General features: G+C 41.8%; 1 protein-coding gene across 6 annotated transcripts in view; it reads left to right on the top strand.

Annotated features, from left to right (window-relative positions):
- Positions 1–13: 13 nt before the first annotated feature.
- The window catches only part of phf14 (PHD finger protein 14), a 58,083-nt gene continuing 39,900 nt past the window's right edge, over positions 14–18,196 (top strand). For 5 of the 6 annotated variants that reach the window (XM_027010129.2, XM_027010128.2, XM_027010131.2 and 2 more), the window contains exons 1-7: positions 14–94; positions 897–1,013; positions 2,658–3,322; positions 3,967–4,111; positions 11,246–11,405; positions 12,272–12,383; positions 13,489–13,626. In XM_027010129.2, coding sequence (XP_026865930.2) covers position 94; positions 897–1,013; positions 2,658–3,322; positions 3,967–4,111; positions 11,246–11,405; positions 12,272–12,383; positions 13,489–13,626 — 1,338 coding nt within the window. In that variant the 5' untranslated portion in view covers positions 14–93. The remainder of the gene's footprint in view (positions 95–896; positions 1,014–2,657; positions 3,323–3,966; positions 4,112–11,245; positions 11,406–12,271; positions 12,384–13,488; positions 13,627–18,196) is intronic. The other variant, XM_027010130.2, reaches the window with a different exon arrangement.

Below are 18,196 nucleotides of genomic sequence, written 5' to 3'. Positions count from 1 at the left end.
CGTCAGCACAAACTGAATACGTAGTACGCCTGAGTGGAGGAGCTGCCCATTGTATTATTGTTCAAGCTAGCTATCAAAGAGCGAAATATATAAAGTAGGTGATGTGCTTCATTTTTCTTTTCTGATATTTTCAGTTATAGTTATGTCATTAAGAAACGTATACATTATTATTAAAATAGCTCAGTAGGTAGACGTCTCTATACCCTTTCCAGGTTTGAATGATGCTATTGCTAGCTAGCTTTGAGTAACTTGTTTATAAAGCGTTTTCATGTAGCTGCTAAGATAGCTGGCTTCTTAACGTAATATCAATCCATTATCCAATAATGTCAAACAAGTTAGCTAACTGATTCACAGAGTATTCTATTCCGCTTTTAGAGCTAGTTTTATTTAGCCAATCTTTACCTACCTAGCAAGGTATCTTATCAAGCTAACCTAGCTAAATTGCCAGTTTACTTAAAACAGCCGAGTTAGATAGCTAGCTAGCTAGTAAGCTAAGCTATCTAGTTTAGCTAGGTATGGTTCATTTGGTAGCTAACTAGCTAACTAACTAGCAATCCGGCATGTGAAAATTTGAATTTTAAATAAAGTGTAGTCTACATCGCGAAGCTGGTCTTTGGGACTAGTACTTCTTTGATCTTAATTTGTTTTTCAGTGCTTTTTGCTTACAACAGCTAGGTAGCTACCTGGAAGACGTTCATGTATTCGGTATACAGAAATTGTTTATGTGAAATCAGATCAAACTGTACTGTGTATCTGTTGAATTGTAGCAGGTTTAACATAACTGAAATTCAGTGTGGTTCTGCTGCTAATCATATTGATGATAATGTCGCATTTGTAGTAATAAGTATTGTGATGTTATTGTCCTGAACTGATTAATTGCGTTTCCTCTTCTACAGTGGATCGAGCCTCAAAACGCAGACAAGTGAAGCCCCTGGCTGCCTCGCTTCTAGATGCCCTGGATTATGACAGTTCAGACGATAGTGATTTTGAAGTTGGAGATGCTGATGCCTCAGGTAATTAATGCAGCAGGTTGGATCAGTTATGAAGACCAAAGACCTTGTTCAAGCATACCTTTGAAGAAGTGAGGTCAGAAAATGTATGTCATTTTATATGACATACTGTGCTAAGCCAATGACTGAACCAGAACCCATGATGATTCATGATTGTCTATGAGAGAAAAGAAGCAATTTGAATCCTCAAACCTCCACAAAACAATTATAACTATGATCCAAAAACAGAAAGCCATTTGTTTTATGTGCTACGAAAAATACAGACAGAGATTTGCCTTCAAGTCTTTGAAGCAAGATGAGGATAAACCTTTACCAACATAGTGGCAATTGAGGAAAAAGAAATGACAATTGAAAACATGCTATTTTATTTGTGGAACATAATGGCATGGATAGTTATAAACATCAGTGTATTACAACTGGCTCACTTGTCTTTATTTATGATGTAATTAAACATTGAATCGGTACAGAGACTTCAGAAGTGTATGGAAACCTCATCTTAGCTAACATACAAGCCAGTTTCTTCAGAATAATTGAATGGTTTTACTGTGATCCAAAACTGGTTTTAATGGTTTTCCAGAATGGAGCCAAAGAGGGCATAAGGGGAAATAAATGAAAGGTTGTGGACAGGTCAGATCTGGCTTTCAATTTCTGATCCAGTTGGCATTTTTCTAGCTAAAACACATTCAACATAAATACGAGCTGAAAATGACTGGTGCAGTGATTCTCCAAAGCATGTCATGGGAGGACTATTGATATACTAAGGGTCATCTTGCTGCAGCTGTTGACAGCTAAAAATCACAGAGTGATTGAATGTGAGTAACAACCAGTGTCAAGACTGTTCCTATGGGTCAATATTAATTGAGGAGAGAAAAGCACCTGTGGGGTCTCTACCATCTTCATTTTCCCCTCAGTCTCAATACTTTAGAAGGACATAGTAGAACCTGAACTAAAGACCAAAGTTGGAGAATTTTCTCCAAGGGTAGTTATCACACCAACTCCAATTGTCGTCTTCAGTGTAACATGCTGATCAGTGGAAATCAGTCTTTTTTTTGTGGGTTTATTAATTGATTTGTTCATTTGTTTAATGCTAGTATTAGAAACTCTTGGTAAGGTGAAGTGTGCACCAGTGTGTGTCTGCCTCCTAGGCTTTCTCCAACACAACTGTGTTGTTTTTACTGTTACTGTTTACCCATTGTTTTTACTGTTGCTCCATTTCACTATGATGAGTGATATCTGGACACTAAGATACCACCCCATGAAGACTGTCAGCTGATAATGTGATTCTAATGCACTCTGATTACTGCTCTAATGGCAAACATCTAACTGGAAAAATCTTTGTCATTGAGGAATCAGGCAATAGAGATTTTGTTTTCTAATCCATTTGCTACTAACTGTGATCTTAACTGGACAGGCTTGAATATTGATTTCAGAATATATTGCATTAAAATATATCCTGTGTGGAGGCAGAGCTGTGTCTTAAAAATCCTTCATGTTTGTCAACTTCAGTAACCTGTGGAAAGACATGCAAATTATTTATAATTTTATAATTAGCCTTATCAACACCTTGTTAGTATTCATCTAAAATCTAATCTAAAAAAATCAAAGTGCCCCAAGTTGCAAGTCTCTCTTTGACTCCTCATCTGTCAGGCTCAGAGGGTACAGGGAATGGCAGTGATGGCGAAGGCTCCAAAGACAGTGCTGCAGGCACGGACAGCGAGTCGGCTGACGAGGAAGGTATAGATGAGGAAGATGCCAAAGAGCTACACGAAGATGAGCATGATGAAGCTGATGAGCATGATGAGGAGAAGGCTACGGAGCAGAACTCTGAGGAGGCAACCAGCAAGGAGACCGGGGAGGCCTTCAAGAGCCGCAAGAGAGGAGAGAAGGCCTCGGAGGTGGAGCCTGGTGACAGCGGAGGTGGGGTTGTCGCTGAGGAGAGTCCTGCTGAGCCCAAGAAGTGGAATCTGCGGCGGAACCGTCCCATGCTAGACTTCACCACCATGGAGGAGCTGAATGAGATGGATGACTATGACAGTGAGGACGACAATGACTGGCGGCCCACGGCGGGGAAGAAGAAGAGCAAGGCTGCCGGGAAGGAGAAGGCCGGCAGTGATGAAGAGGAGGATGAGGGCAGTGAGGAAGATGAGATTGAAGACGAGGACAACGAGGACGAGGATGGTGAGAACGGCAGCAGCAGCGACAGCGAGGAGGTGCCGAAAAAAGTTAAGAAGAAGACGACCAAGGGCGCTGGAACATTTGACGAGGACGAGACCAACGACAGCCACAGCACATCACATGGGAAAGGAAATGAGGTGAGATGTGTTAGAGCATCAGACCTATGCTCCTACAGAAAGACTGGCGATGATCACTATGTACTGCAGGTGGAATTACTTTCACTGGTGATTTCAGGCTTTTGCAGTGTTTACATTCAGTGTAATTTCAGACAAACAAAGGCTCTTTAGGCCCCCAAATGGTTGATTTTGTCAATGTCCAGACATCTGAAGATATAGCCCTGCCTAATGCACTTGTATAGAATGCAAAGCTGATCTCAGGTTTTCAAGGTCACAGATATAATTTGCAGTATGTCAAGAGTGAATGCACTTGGGAGTTCTGAGAGGATAATACAGACAAATAATACAATCAGTGGCTTTTAACCTACACCGCCGGATTGAGCTTTTCACAAGACTATTAGGTCTCACCTGATAATCAACTTATCTGAAAACTTGTAGTCAGTATAGCGGATTGACTAATCCGTCAATCTCCGAGGTGAAATTAAGGTAAGAGATTGTCAGCTTTGCTGCATTTTTGCAGAATTGGCCATTTTACTCTAATCTGAGATCAGCCTGCTTTGTGAGTTGTGCTGTTTAAGACCAAGATTTGAGTCTAGGAAGCTGCTTTCAGGTCAGCATGGCACAGGTGCATAGTGCCCTGAGCTGCATTCAATGCATGTTGTCAGCAGGACTCTTTGCTGGAGCGGGCCCAGCCATGGAGCTCACAGCGGATGGAGCATATCCTCATCTGCTGTGTATGCCTGGGGGAGAACAGTGAGGACACCGATGAGATCATCCAGTGTGACAACTGTGGCGTGACCGTGCATGAAGGTAAACCCATCCACTATGCCTCAACTCGGATGTTTATCCGAAATGTGTTAGCAAACTTTTTCAAAGTAGGAGTAAAAAGTTAAGTTGTAGAATATAGGGACAATCTGAAGAATATCTGTAGTGTTGTTCTCTTATTAACATTTTTTCTTATTGGTACTTAGCTGTCACACTCCCTCTTAACCCTCCACGTCCTAAAATGCTCTGATCACATCTGAAGAAGTTGGACTGATGTTCTTGGTTTATGCCTTCCACAAATGGTCCGTATGTTTTCAAGCCACAGCAAGGCCAAGCACGTGCCTCGCTCACAACACTAGCGTACAGGGAGTATTGCATTGTGCTCCTCCCTGGAGCCGTTCAGTCCGTCTTGTGAGAGGCCCACCATTGTGCAGAGCAGCATTCTGAGGAGCTGCTGGGAGGGAGGGGTGTTCGGAGAGTAAGCTTCATCATCCTGCATTATTAGCTCATTGTGTCTGTGACTTGTTGGAAACAAAATCAATTACTCTTTAAATCGTCTTTTGGCCTCGGCCTGCACTTTCAGACAGCTCTAGTTAATGCTGGCCATGCCCTGCTGGATCAACCTGACACCCCTAATTTCCAATTACTCATTTGGCTTCTTTTTATTTATTTATTTATTTATTTATTTATTTATTTATTTATTTATTTATTTATTTATACATACACTGATTTATTTGCTGATGCCTTGCTGATTCTAGGCACCCACCAACACACAGAACCTGCAACAATAAGTCTTAAATAAACAAGAAGTGCTGTCCTGTTCTGAAGGCAATTAGTAAGTGCTTTTTGGGGGTGTTTATGTGGATATCATTTGAAAATGATCACAATATTGGAGAGGTGTCTTGACAAATATGTTGCAGGCGGTTTTTAATCATCAGTAGTGGAGAAGTGTGGGGAAGAGGCATGCTCTCTTGCTGGTGGATGTGTAAATGAGTTCACTTTCCTCTTGACTCCAATTGAGTTTCTCCCTTTCCCGTTGGACATCTCTGAGTGAGTGTATAGTGTATGTGAACAGTAAGTCTGTTTGTGTGTGTTTGTGTGTAAGGTGGATGGGGGCAATATGTTATTGTTATCATGATAATTACATCATGCCACAGTTTTCTAAGCACTTTGCATGTTGGTACTTTTAGTATACTAGTCACCAGCACATTTCATAAAAAAGACATGTAGCCCAATTATAAAGCACATGTAAACTCAACCAGTGGTGTCACATTGTCACGTTAAAACTGTAATAACAAGAAACTGGATATTAGTACACTGTGCCCTTTTCTTTTTTTAACCACATGGATTAATATTGAAACTAAATATTCTTCTGTATTGTGAAAAAAAATGCCTTTGAGTATATTGCCCACCCCTGTCACAAGGGCATTTCCTTTGTGATGAGAGGGTTCCCCCCTCGTTTGCAGCTATTAGAGTGCATCACAGATACTGCTTGTTCTGTTCTGGTGGCTAGGAGATGCATGGAGATGAAACAGGGTGCAGTGATGACAAAGATGGACCACAACCCTTGAGCCGCCACACACACACACCCTTTAGCACCAGCTCACTGGAGCAAGCCATTTCATAAGTCAGTAACAGTGAATCAGGGGGTTGACCTTGAAACCCCCGGGTCCTTTGATGTGCTATGGGCAGTGTTGCAGAGTCAGCCCATGAAGTCAAACACTCTTAATTCATAGATACACATGGAGTGTGTCTGTCTTTCCACCACATACATGTATACAAGAAGAACAATGTTTTTCCATCCTTGTTTCTTCTCTCTCTCTCTCTCTCTCTCTCTCTCTCTCTCTGTGTCTGCCCTCCTCCTCCCCTTCCTCCCACTGTGACTCTGCTCTGAGAGTTGGTTAATTTCCATGAGAAGTGGCGTCAGGAATCCTGAGTGGTGTTCAGTGGGGGCTTAGGGGATGGCTGTTGGGAGAAGTAGCACTCAAGCCCAGTTCTTATCTACTTCTCCTGTACTCAGGCCTGTCTGTTTTGACTCCTCCATGATCAACCAGCAACCACACATTTTCCACTTTCACCAATCAATTATGTAAATACCAGTGGTGTTCCTAATTGAAAATCTTCTATCTTTAATGCAACTTCAGTCATTTGTAGTGCAAATTTATATGCAAGACATTGGTACAGAATTTGTACAGAACCTTTTAATGGTATTATTTAAATTAACTTGACTGTTAGTCAAGAGCATGAGGGGATGAAGGGGAAGGTATTATTGCTTTGAACCTGCTTCCCCCCGAGGAGAAATTAGGTCCCGAAGCCCATGATGTTATGTAGCATGCCGGTTGTATGTGGAGAGGGATGCCAGCAACCTTGCCTGGAGGGGTGGTGGCAGATGTTTTGCTCCAGAAACTTTCTACCTATGCCAAGTGCCTGCCATGATGTTTGGCCAGGTGTGCACTGATGGAGGAGCATTATTGGGCCAGGGCTGGAGCAGTTGGCATGGGTAACAGTAGGTGAGGGGTTACACACCTGCCGCAGTCACACACACTTACCTGAGCCCTATGTACTGGTCTGAAATGGTGACCCGTTAAGAAATACAGCTCAGCTTGTGCCAGATCCTTCCTCTTCCTATGTTATCCGTAGTGTGAGGGTGATAGACAGACACAGTTGCTGCTGCAGTTATGAGCTGGCCAATGTTGGCTCTGGAGGTTGGGTTCATGAGACAAGCTGAGTGCAGCCATCAGAGCCTCGCTTTATCTGGGCCTGGCTGTGATTGGGATGCCGAAGAGCATGGTTGGCTACAGGATCAGAATGATCTGAATTTTTTTCCGGTTTCTTCCAGTATGGATTATTAACCAAGATTGCTGTTGTGCTTAATCTTACAGAATTTGGAAATAACTTTAAGGCACCTTCAGAGAAGGTATAGCAATGATTTGGAAATGTTCCTGGGATATTGACAGAAACAGAGTGGCAGAGGAGCTAATAGATGAGCATTGATCATCTGCAGGTGCACAGGAGTGTTGGATGTGGTAATTGAAGCGCTTGGCTGCCTCTGGAGGTCTTCATTTATGGACAGCCTGTCATGGTGGCTGGGAGTGAAAGAGCAGACAGCACAGAGGGTCCCAAGAACTAGCACATATTCACACATGCACACACTTTGATTTTGATGAGCATTCAGGCACAAACTGTTCATCTGATCAGGACTAGAAGTCTATTCTGGGTTACTTAATTATGCCTCCCATCGTCTTTTTAAAAATCGTTTATTGCCTTTGCCTTTGCGGTTCTCTTATTAAAAAACAAAACAACGAAAACCCAGTAGTGAAGCTTTTAAAATTGTACCCCAGTAAAAAGCATCACATTTTTCTATTAATGCCCTTCCACTTATTGGACCACCAATTAAAATGCTGGTGGTATTGATTTTAGTGAGCTCTTAATGACGTCTGGACTGTAAAGTTAATTATTTCCCCAAAAAGTGTGCAATTAATTTGTTTACTTGCCTGAATGTGGACTTTGTGTGTGTGTATGTATGTATAACTGCAAAGAATTCACATTTTTAGGTAGTTTAAACTTTCATATGTTTTTTCTCTTTTTGTGTGCTTTCTTCGATAAATAACTTTAGCTCAATTTTGGTTTAAAGCCTATGGTTCTGCAGGCACGACGGAGGCCAGTGCGAACACAAATCTTCCTTTTCTGTCTAGCAGGTCTTAATTGTACATGTACAGACATGATGCAGTACGACGCACAAGGATGAATTTCTGTCCATCAGCTGATTCTCATAGCACTACCGTGTACATGACTACATTAAAATATTTAAATACTACATTTAAATATATAGTAAACATATTAAATATAGTGTAAATATCAAATATTTCACATTTTGAAACTATTGTAAGAAAACTCTTAGATCTTATTTCAGATTTTTATTTACTGATTTGAAGTAATTTTATTAAATAAATTTATGGCAGATAATTTTTTCATGTTTCAAGATAAATGCTTAAATCAAATATCTGCCAGTATAGTGCCAGAATATATCTGCCAGTATAGTGAGCATTTTACTTTCTATTTAGAAACATTACTGAATATGTGGTCCGAGGGTAAATTTGTGTATAAATCATTTTCCCTGTACACAGCTTGTTTGAGACCCGTGTATCACTGTTATTAATTTTAGAGGGCAGCATTAAGGAGAGGGCTTAACATGTTCCCATATCCATTCCATTGCACCTGGCTCACACACCGATTTACCCTGGAACACAGCTGGTTAATTACTGAATTCATTCAAATCAAATGTCTGGCTCAAGGTTAAAATCATGCTTCCTTCCATGGGTTTCTGAACTCCCAACCCGCATGTTGTATGTTGCCTCGAATCCTCCCTGCTCCTAGTGAGATGCTTCTCAGGATATTGGGAGCACAGGTGCTACTAACTAATGCTCACTGTCCTCAAGGTTTTTCTGTTTGACATACTTCAAGTAGAATTGCCTGTGTCTGCTATATGACTGCATATTATATTTGTCGTTGTTCATTTATCAGAACTACTGGGATTTCTTGGAAGAGAGACCACCACTCCACTTAAGTGGTTGTTATATTGGATTGTGCACTCTTTTGCCTTATCTTCTAGCTGATGATTTGGGTAGCTGAATTGACAAAGCTCTGCTGAACCCCAAAGGACTTACTTTTTTCAATTATACATTTAAACATTAGAATCTGTTTGTGTTGGGGGGGGGGGGGGGGGGGGGGCTAAAGATTTTAAGAAAAAATTCCCTAAAAGCTTTTCACCATTTCTAATTTCAAAGCACCTCATCCGCAACACCCGGAGCTGGATTTAAGGAGATTGACTTTTTTGTCTTATTATCGAACTATGATTGAATAGTGCTGATTTGAATGATGGAAGACCATCTCTGCTCTCTCTTTATCCTCTTTTCACTTCTGCCTCTTTTCTCTCCACTCGCCCCCGTGTGTCTTGTTAGGCAGCAGGTCTGTCAGTTCTAATTGGCTGTGCTCGTTTGCACCCTCAGCCGACTTCGTTCTGCTGTTCATCACTGTGCTCCTGCTTTCGAGGCAGACTCTGCTAATAATACTAGAGCTCTCCATTAGGCCATCTCCAGCTAATGTTGGATGAAAGTTGTCAGAATATAGGCTAAGACAGCACTCTCAAAATTTCACCTGTATCTCTCTCCCTCACTCTCATTTCTTTCTGTTTGGCTTGCTTTCTTGCTCTATCAAATAAGGACTTAAATTCATTTAATTTGAGAACAAATGTAAAGTGCACGAATGCTGCTTTATGTTAGCAGTTCCGCCAAGCCTGCATTAACATCTTACAGTTAAAATGCTGCAATTTCCTTTTGAATAAAAACTTAAGTTAAAAATTTAAGAGTAAAAAATTTGTGCAGCACTGGTGAGCAATAGCAAAGCCTTAATAAATCCATTTACATAAGTATGGTCATGCTCATCAGGAGATATGCAATGAATTATGAGATGAACAGGTTCATCAGCCTCTGTCTAACTACCGAGCTCTTAATTTCTGATTAGGATAATCTTGTATGCTGTATCCTATGGCTTAGCAGTTCCAACCTTGTATCTCAGTTCAAAAGGAACATCACAGATTTGCTTGATGGTTCAGCGGGAAGTCTATTAATACAGCACCCTGATCGGTGTGGGCATCAGCACCACAGTTCAAAGCCCAATAAGTATGAAGTGCCTAACTGTTGCCAGCAGTCGTACGGTAATACTTTTCTCTATGGAACTGTTGAGCTGAGCTAAGTGGACCCTCAGAGAGTGGGGGGTTCTCCTGCCCCTGCAGATCACAGCAAGGTGAAAACTCACACAGAACCTCTCATTTGCCTTCTACAAACAGTGGTAATTGCGCATGTCCTGGGTTGAAGGTACAATCAAGCTGGTATAAGAGAAATAGAACAGCAACTGTTTGTGAAACGGCAAGACTTGAGACCTAACTAATCTGTCTCTGACACACCTGGCTCACTGAACACAAGCTGTTTTATCTTATGTACAATATAAGCCCAGTCTTTTTCCTGGAATTCTGCCCCTAGATGCTTCCCTTCCATTCACCTTCTTAAAAGTTATTATCTTTCAATATCTGTGTTTCCCAGTGGAAGCCGTGCAACCCCAGAACCATGGCTTCTCTTTCCTTCCTCATTCAGCCTGCTGGGCTCTGCGAGCTTGCTATGATAAGCGCACGGAACTCCAAGTTTATTCGTTGGCCCCTCCCCATACTGCTGCTGCCTCCAGGCTGGTTTGTTGAATTAGGAAGGAGAGCGTTATCTCTGAAATGGCGGTGAGGAGCTGATTGCCGTCCTCATTGGTGGCACGGAGCACGTTTGCTGGGTTTAATAGGTGCCAGAGTAACCCGATCAGTGCAATAATTGTTTTTGCAGCCCTGGAAAATTAAGAAGACAATGTTTAGAATGCGTTCATTGGCTTGGTGCTTCTAGCCTTTTGCTCCCATGATATTACCATTTGCTTGGATGGCCTTGTGCACCTGGTGGGCAGACATTGAAAGAATAAAGAGAAGAGTAGAAAGAGTACTGGATAATGTGGAGGCAGACAGGTGATGAGGAGCTGCAGCGTGTCATCATTCTGACGTGAGTGGCCTTTCAGCAGGGTTACTGAAGACAGAGTGATGCAACATTCTTATGGGCCTGATTATATTTGGAAGGACTTTTACAGTCCGATATAGGTGTTTTACTGACATATTTTAGAGAAAACCTCAGAAAACTCGCTTTCACTGTGTCCTGTGAACATATGTTCAACTGAATAGATCTTAAATATATATGGAAAATGTATTGGTAAATAATATCAAGTGAATAATAGTTGTTCTTTGGAAGCATCTTCTTAAAAACGTTTTGACCAAAGATAAAAACTTGACTGTAGTGTTTAGCAAGTGCATTGTTTAAATCAAGTGCTATCAACATCCATGAAAGTAAAAGGTTGCTAATTACCAGCCAGCTACTGGACTGTCATGTTATCAAGCAAATGCATAGCCAGATTCCTGCTACACAATTTTTACCATCTCACCTCTTGCACAAAAAAAAAATGGGGAGGTGAGTGGACAGCAAGCAGCTAGACTATGACCAAAGTAAAGTCTCCTCTCCATTGTTATGAAGTTAAATGATTAAATGACTCCTACTGCTACTACTAATAGTAATATTGACCATTTCCCCCCCTCAGGTTGCTATGGAGTCGATGGTGAGAGTGACTCAATCATGAGTTCAGCTTCGGAGAACTCCACAGAGCCATGGTTCTGCGATGCCTGTAAAAACGGGGTCACGCCCAGCTGTGAACTCTGCCCTAGTCAGGATGGAATTTTCAAAGAGACGGACGCTGGAAGGTGTGTTTTTAACATCATTTTTTTTAACATTCCTTTCAGCATTTACTACCACCTTTTAAAGTTTATTTCTTTATTTGTTTTATTCATTTATTTCTGGAGTGTGATAGTTTAACTTTCTGGATTTTGCTCTGCTCAGCAACTTGAGAAAAATTGGTTTGTTGTTCATTAAGACCTTAGAGGAGAACCAACATGAGGCTGAGAATTCTCAGAGAGAAAGAGAAAGAGAGAGAGAGAGAGAGAGAGAGAGAGAGAGAGAGAGAGAGAGAGAGAGAGAGAGAGAGAGAGAGAGAGAGAGAGAGAGAGAGAGAGAGAGAGAGAGAGAGAGAGAGAGAGAGAGAGAGAGAGAGAGGTGGGAGGCTGTGCGGAGCGTGGAGACTCAAGCCACGTTATCGCTGATAGTGCTCCTCAGCTTGCCTGCACCCGAATTTGCTACTTCACTAGAGCATGAAAAACACAGCAAATTAAAGTGTGGAGCGCGTACTTGCCAGAGATGGATATCTTTATATTGGACTTCGGATTCCCATGCTCCAAGTCTGCATTTGAAATTTTGTCAGAAGAAATGGTCAAGTTAGAGCCTGTTCAAACCAGCAATTGAGGATTTCCTTGCCTGAAAGTGGTGAGGGAACAAAATTTACTGAAGCAGTGCATTTCTCTCCACAGCCTGGTTTTGTATTTGCATTATCTAGTCACAGCTTTGTTTGTGGGAATACTATATGCACTGTTAACCTCATAAATAGCCATGCATTAATATAAAGGCTAATGCAGCAGCCTAAGTTGAAAGGTCTATTCACCAGCATGCAGAAACACAGATGAACTGATCCATGATCAGTGTTAAGTAGCCCCATGGGCTTGTGTTCTCTTCAAAGGTGGGTGCATGTGGTGTGCGCCCTCTATGTTCCAGGTGTAGCGTTTGGAGACATCGACAAACTGAGGCCAGTAACTCTAACAGAGATGAACTACAACAAATATGGTGCCAAAGTAAGTACGAACATTTCCAGTATGACAGTGAGCTTGGTTTTACTTTACTCAACATGGCCTTCACTTTTGACAAGTGATATTTTTATTAACCAGGTATTTTGTAGCTTGACTATTTTGTCTTTATTTATGACTAAAGGCAATGAACTTGGCCCAAAGCAATCATATTTTAGAAGGACATACATCTGATTCTATAATAGAGACATCATGACATCCACTGACAATAACAGTAAAACATTTTATGACAGTAGTTAGTTTCTTTAGATATAATGTCACAATACCTGCTTTTCTAAAGTGTATTTCATGTATTTCATGTACTGTGTAGTGGGGATCAGCATTCCAGCAACCCCAGTACTACACTAGTACCATAGTCTATGGTATATGTAACACCTTTACTTAATCCACCTATTTGGGTCATTTAACGAAGGTTTCATAACAGTGCTACTTCTGCCTGCCTAGAATCTGTTCTCTGCATTTCTCCAAAGAATTTCCATGTTGAATTGTGATATTCTGACATTTTCTTTACCTGAAAGTAAGTTTTAGGGTCAGTAAGCCAGAATAGGGTACATATACAGTGAAGCAAATTCCTTTTAAAAGCACTTCAGTGTCTTCCTTTAATGTTTGAAATAAAATTGCCCCTGAAAAGGCTATTATTATTTTAATTTTGAGTTCATGTAATTGACATATTTTCAAGGTTCTGAAATGGTGACCTTCTACTTCATCAGGTGCTGACAAAGTCAAACAGGCTTTTAGTGTCTGGTTGTCCAGCTTATCATTAATGGAGAACTATGCAATAAAAATGAATTTAGTCACTTTATAATGATTATATTTGCACTTTCATATTCAATCTCTAATACACAACCATTATGCAGAGTTTACCCGATTTACTTTTTTGAAACTACAAATAATCTAAGGTGATTACTGCATGATATAACATATCAGTGTGAAGTGACAATAATACCAGTTAAAGACCATATAAATTCTAAATCTAGTTCATTTAAAAGTAATAGCAGAATGCCCAAGCCAGTTGTAGGCTGCTGTGGCATTTTTAAAAAGCATGTTGATCAATGGGCTCATATTTGGAAGTGTGTGTCTTGTGTGTGTGCAGGAGTGCAGTCTGTGTGAGGATGCCCGTTTTGCCCGCACAGGCGTGTGCATCAGCTGCGATGCTGGCATGTGCCGCTCCTATTTCCATGTGACGTGTGCTCAGAGGGAGGGTCTCCTCTCCGAGGCTGCTGCCGAAGAGGTGAGCAAAGGCTGCGCTATTTCTGGGCGTTTGCACCCACCCAGGGTGTAGGCATGATGGAGGATCTAGTTCTTCATGGGCAATCATGGCAGTAAAACAAACACCAGTGTGCTCCTGTCAGATTACAAGAGAATAATTGGTCTGCCAAAAACATGGTGATAATAAATACTGATTCCCACTTGGGAATTTTATGATGGGTTAGTTTAAAAGATTTAAGTTGGACATGTTCCTCTGACAACTCTAATGTGAAAATTTCTTTAAACTCGATGATTTTCTCAATAGACTTTTTGAGCAAACCTATCAGTTTCTTTCTCTTCCGTTTAATCCGTCATAGAGCTATATCCTCTCATAAAGCCCATGTGTGGAAGTTCTGTTTGCTGAAGTGTGTGTGTGTGTGTTTGCACCCATGCATGTATGTCTCTGTGCATGTATGTCTGCATGCATGCATGTCTGCATGCATGCACAGTGTAATAAAGCAGCTCTAAGCTGCCCTGAGCCATTCTTCATTTCTGAGGCTCTCCTTATGCAGGTGTGCTCATGTCCTGCTGCCACCAAGCAGGCTCTCAATGCATGTTGGGAAAAATGGCACACTACAGCTGGGATACAGGAGACATTAGGATTTATGCTTGCTGATGGCCTTCGCCAAGATGCTGTGATTATCAAACAGCCCCCTGGATGCTGCTGCTGCATATGGAATACTGCAGGGCCCACTACAGAGGAGAAAGTTGTCTCCCTCATTCAGGCACTGCCAAGAGTGTTAGCTTATTTTCACCGCTCCATACCTGCAACTGTTTAGTGAGATCAGACAGGCTCAAACATCAAGCTGTCAAGACACCTATTAACTCCATGTTATTTGTATTGAAAAAAAACAAGAAAATCTTGGTGTTAATTGTAATGGTTTGTTCTCCTTCCTGATTTACACTGGGGATCAACTAACCCCAGTGTAACAAGTTCAGGAATTCTCCTAGTGCTAGCCCATGGTTACAGCCCATCAATTTTATGGCCCAAGTATGTAGGCTGTATCAGAGGGGCCTGTGGCACAAAGGTGACGCTCAGCACTGATAAACACTTGGGGATGGGGGGTGTTGGTGGGGGCCTGCTCGCAGCAATCCACTTAAACCACTCAGCTGTGCAAAGGGCCTGGTATCAATGGCTAGGCGCGCTGATAGTGTCCAGCGAGAAACCTTAAGCCTAAACGATTCGGTGGGCACAGGGAAAATGGTGGTTCCACTGGTGGCCTCAGGGGGAGGGGAATGGTCAGGTTTTGCACGTGGGCGGATGTGCACAGGTGGAATTCAGGGCTGCTGAGGAGAAATATCACCTTTGTAATGGCTCAGATGTGACACAGCATTTCTTATTCTTAACATTATGGGCCTGTAACATCTTTCATCCCAAGGGAAATTTGTGTGTAACAGCAGCACTGTTTAGCATAGAACAGACACAACAATGCAATAAAATATGTTGAGATAAAACATAATGAAATGACATAAAATAAAAATAAATACCTCTAAGAGTTGCATCTGTTATCTACCAGACATAAAGTAATGTATTATCTCTCACATTACATATTGATAATAAAAACTGTTTGGAGCGATTCTTAAGTAGTTATCCGTGAGAGAGTGAGGAAGACGAGGAGTAGTTAGAATTATAGTCTATTGCGCAGTGATTGTGTATGAAGGCAAACAGCATAAGGCATCAGTAACATTCTAGTCCCATGTTGCTGCAGCAAGGGGAGGAGTTATACAGTTTAATGTGTACCTGCAAAAACATCTTTCTGTGCCTCTCGGTGGAACATTTTGGGGGGGATCAGTGCCGCTGATGGTGCTCTTCATCTTAACAAGTCTGTCCTGAAGGAGTTGGAAGGTGTTGTGTAGAATCCTCATCACCTTATTAAGCATCCTGGTTCAGTTCCAACTCCTATGACAGAGCAGGCTTTCCTGACAATCTTTTTCAGTCTGGAGCTATGTCCTTTATATCCTGGTCCAGCACACCACTGCCTAGAAGATGGCACTGGGTACTCGGTGCTGAATGATTATTGGCCCCCATGGATAATAAGATCCAATATTCAGCATTTTCCCTATCATCATAATTGCCACTTGAACTTGTTTCCTTGACAATAAAAGTGTTGTTGTTGTTTTATATATGTACGGATTTGATGCAGCGCTGATGGGGGGGGGGGGGGGGGGTGTTTGGGGGGGGGGACAGATGTCTGTAGTCTGGCCCAAATGTCCAGCCCATAGTGTTATTGGGTTACTTGAAATATGGATGACGCATCAAGTATAACACGCAAACACCTCTATAGTCTCTCTGTCACAGTGCTGTTGGATTGGTATAAATGTTGGACCACATCAGACCCAATCAAACATGGTTTTCAGTGTTTGTGATTAATGTGGGAATGAAGCAGCGCCTGCATTCATGTCAAGGTTCAGCCACTCAGCTGCCAAAAAGCAAAATGCACTTGGTCATATTTCACTCACCCTCACACACACAACTTGAGATGATGACTGTCAGTATACTTTTTGCAGAGTTTTTGTTCCGATGCACAAGTACACTCTAGCCAAACAAACGTGACTCATGCACGCAGTATAAAGCCTGCCTGAAGCATCACATTTGTTTGGTCAGAATGAGGTTTCTGTGTATGGGAGCACACATAGTGTGCAGACCCATTCTGCTTCTATAGTAGTTTGAATGCATTTGGATCATGTGAGCCTAAATCCCATTTTACACCAGATGTGCAGTGGCTGCTTGCTAAGTCACACCGGATGTGACTTACTCAGTTATCTGCATGTATAGGAACATAATGAAAAATATTCCTGCGAATTGGAATGAGCTTTACAGAAGCCTTCCATGGGAATGATAATACAGTATCTGTTAACAACTCAGTAATGGCGATTGCATTTTTTCTGCATGATTTAATCTTTAATCTGGCAAAAATTCTGTTGTACCATTTTTGGGTAGAAACTGTTGGTTTGCCACATGGCAAGCAGCAAAAATTGACCCAAAGAACTTTTGCACTTGCTGCAAACATTAGTTTCAATGCTGCATACCACATGCAACTAGTGTAAAAGATTGCACTGATAGGTGCATGTGCCTGGCTCATGACATGGAGCATCTAGGGTAAAATGGGGTGTGCACACATGGCACACTATGCAGACAAGCATAAAACATTGTTATACACAATTTCTGGTCAATTTCATTACTATTTTCATTCAGTAAAAGTACACACATCTACCAACATGCTACATCTAAGGATTCTACTGTTTGACTTGGGCACAACAGTTGTGAGTAAGAGTTGGATTATTGCAAATTTTCACACTACAAATATCAAATTTATGGTAATATCGGTTATCAGTGTCCTTGATCACCTAATAGTCAGTATTGATATCAGCCATGAAAAAAACATATCGGTCGACTCCTACTGTATACCACTGCCTGATAGAACCTCTTGTTTCAGCAGGATCTTGTTTCAGACATTGTAGGAGTGCAGTCTCTGCAGGAAGTAGTTGTCTCTGGCCCTTCGTATAGCAGGCCTCCATGTTCTTGGTCTAATGCAGTCTGTCATCTGTACTCCAAGGTATTTTTAGTAGTGGACATGGAGGCATAGGTCAAAATACGCTAATTCTGGCACAAGTCCATGACCAGCTATTCTGTCTTGCTGATATTTAGCTGCAATGGTTCCGGTTATGCCACTCCATGAAGTTGACAGTCAGTCCACTGTATTCTGCCTCCTGCTGCCTACTGATGCAGAGTCATCAGAACATTTCTGAAAGTGCCATGAAGTTAGAGGGCCACAGAGTGAACAGGAAAGGAGAGAGAACAGTCATCTGAGGGGGCCCCTGTACAGGCTGCTTTCTACTCTCACATACTGATAAGGTAGTCTGTAGTATAGTTCATAAGTGGAGCATCCAGCTGCATGTATCTGAGTTTATCTCCCAGCAGTAAAGGCTGTATGGTGATAAAGGCACTGGAGAAGTCAAAGAACAAGAAGTCAAAGGGAATGCCTTTTTGGGCACAAGCATCAGGCATGTTTTCCAGAATCTGAGAACCCTACAGAGTCTCAGGCTTGAACGTATGTGGAAGGACTCCACAGAGCTGTTCTGCTCATCTCTTGAGTACCTCTGCGCTCACTCCATTGGATCCTGCTGCTTTGAATGTTTGCAGTCTTTCAAGTTGCACTTTCACCTGTTCACATGTGAAGGTTGGTATGAATGGAGAGGGGAGAGGGGCAGTTCCAGGGACCTGAGCACTGCTAGCAGGGGGCTGTATAGTGATTTGGGAATGGTTGAGGGGCCAGGGGGCCAACAGTGATTCCAGTGTGTCAATCTTTTAAAGGTTTAACTCATTTAACTTGTTCAACTCTTTTTGCCATTAAGGAGAGTCTTTATGTCCCTAGTAATCTAGGGTTTGGTATTAGGAAAACACCATACTGTGCTGGTGGGCAGGACATTACTCACACAGAAGTTAATGTAACTTGTGATGCATTCTGTCAGCCCATCTATATCCTCACCTTAAGGCTCAGTTAGAAATTCCCAGTACTTAACCTAGAAACAGGCTTTCAGTGCTTCAGACC

This window comes from Electrophorus electricus, chromosome 8 (assembly GCF_013358815.1).
Source record: "Electrophorus electricus isolate fEleEle1 chromosome 8, fEleEle1.pri, whole genome shotgun sequence".
NCBI lineage: Eukaryota > Metazoa > Chordata > Actinopteri > Gymnotiformes > Gymnotidae > Electrophorus > Electrophorus electricus.
This window is presented reverse-complemented; position numbering and strand designations above follow the sequence as displayed.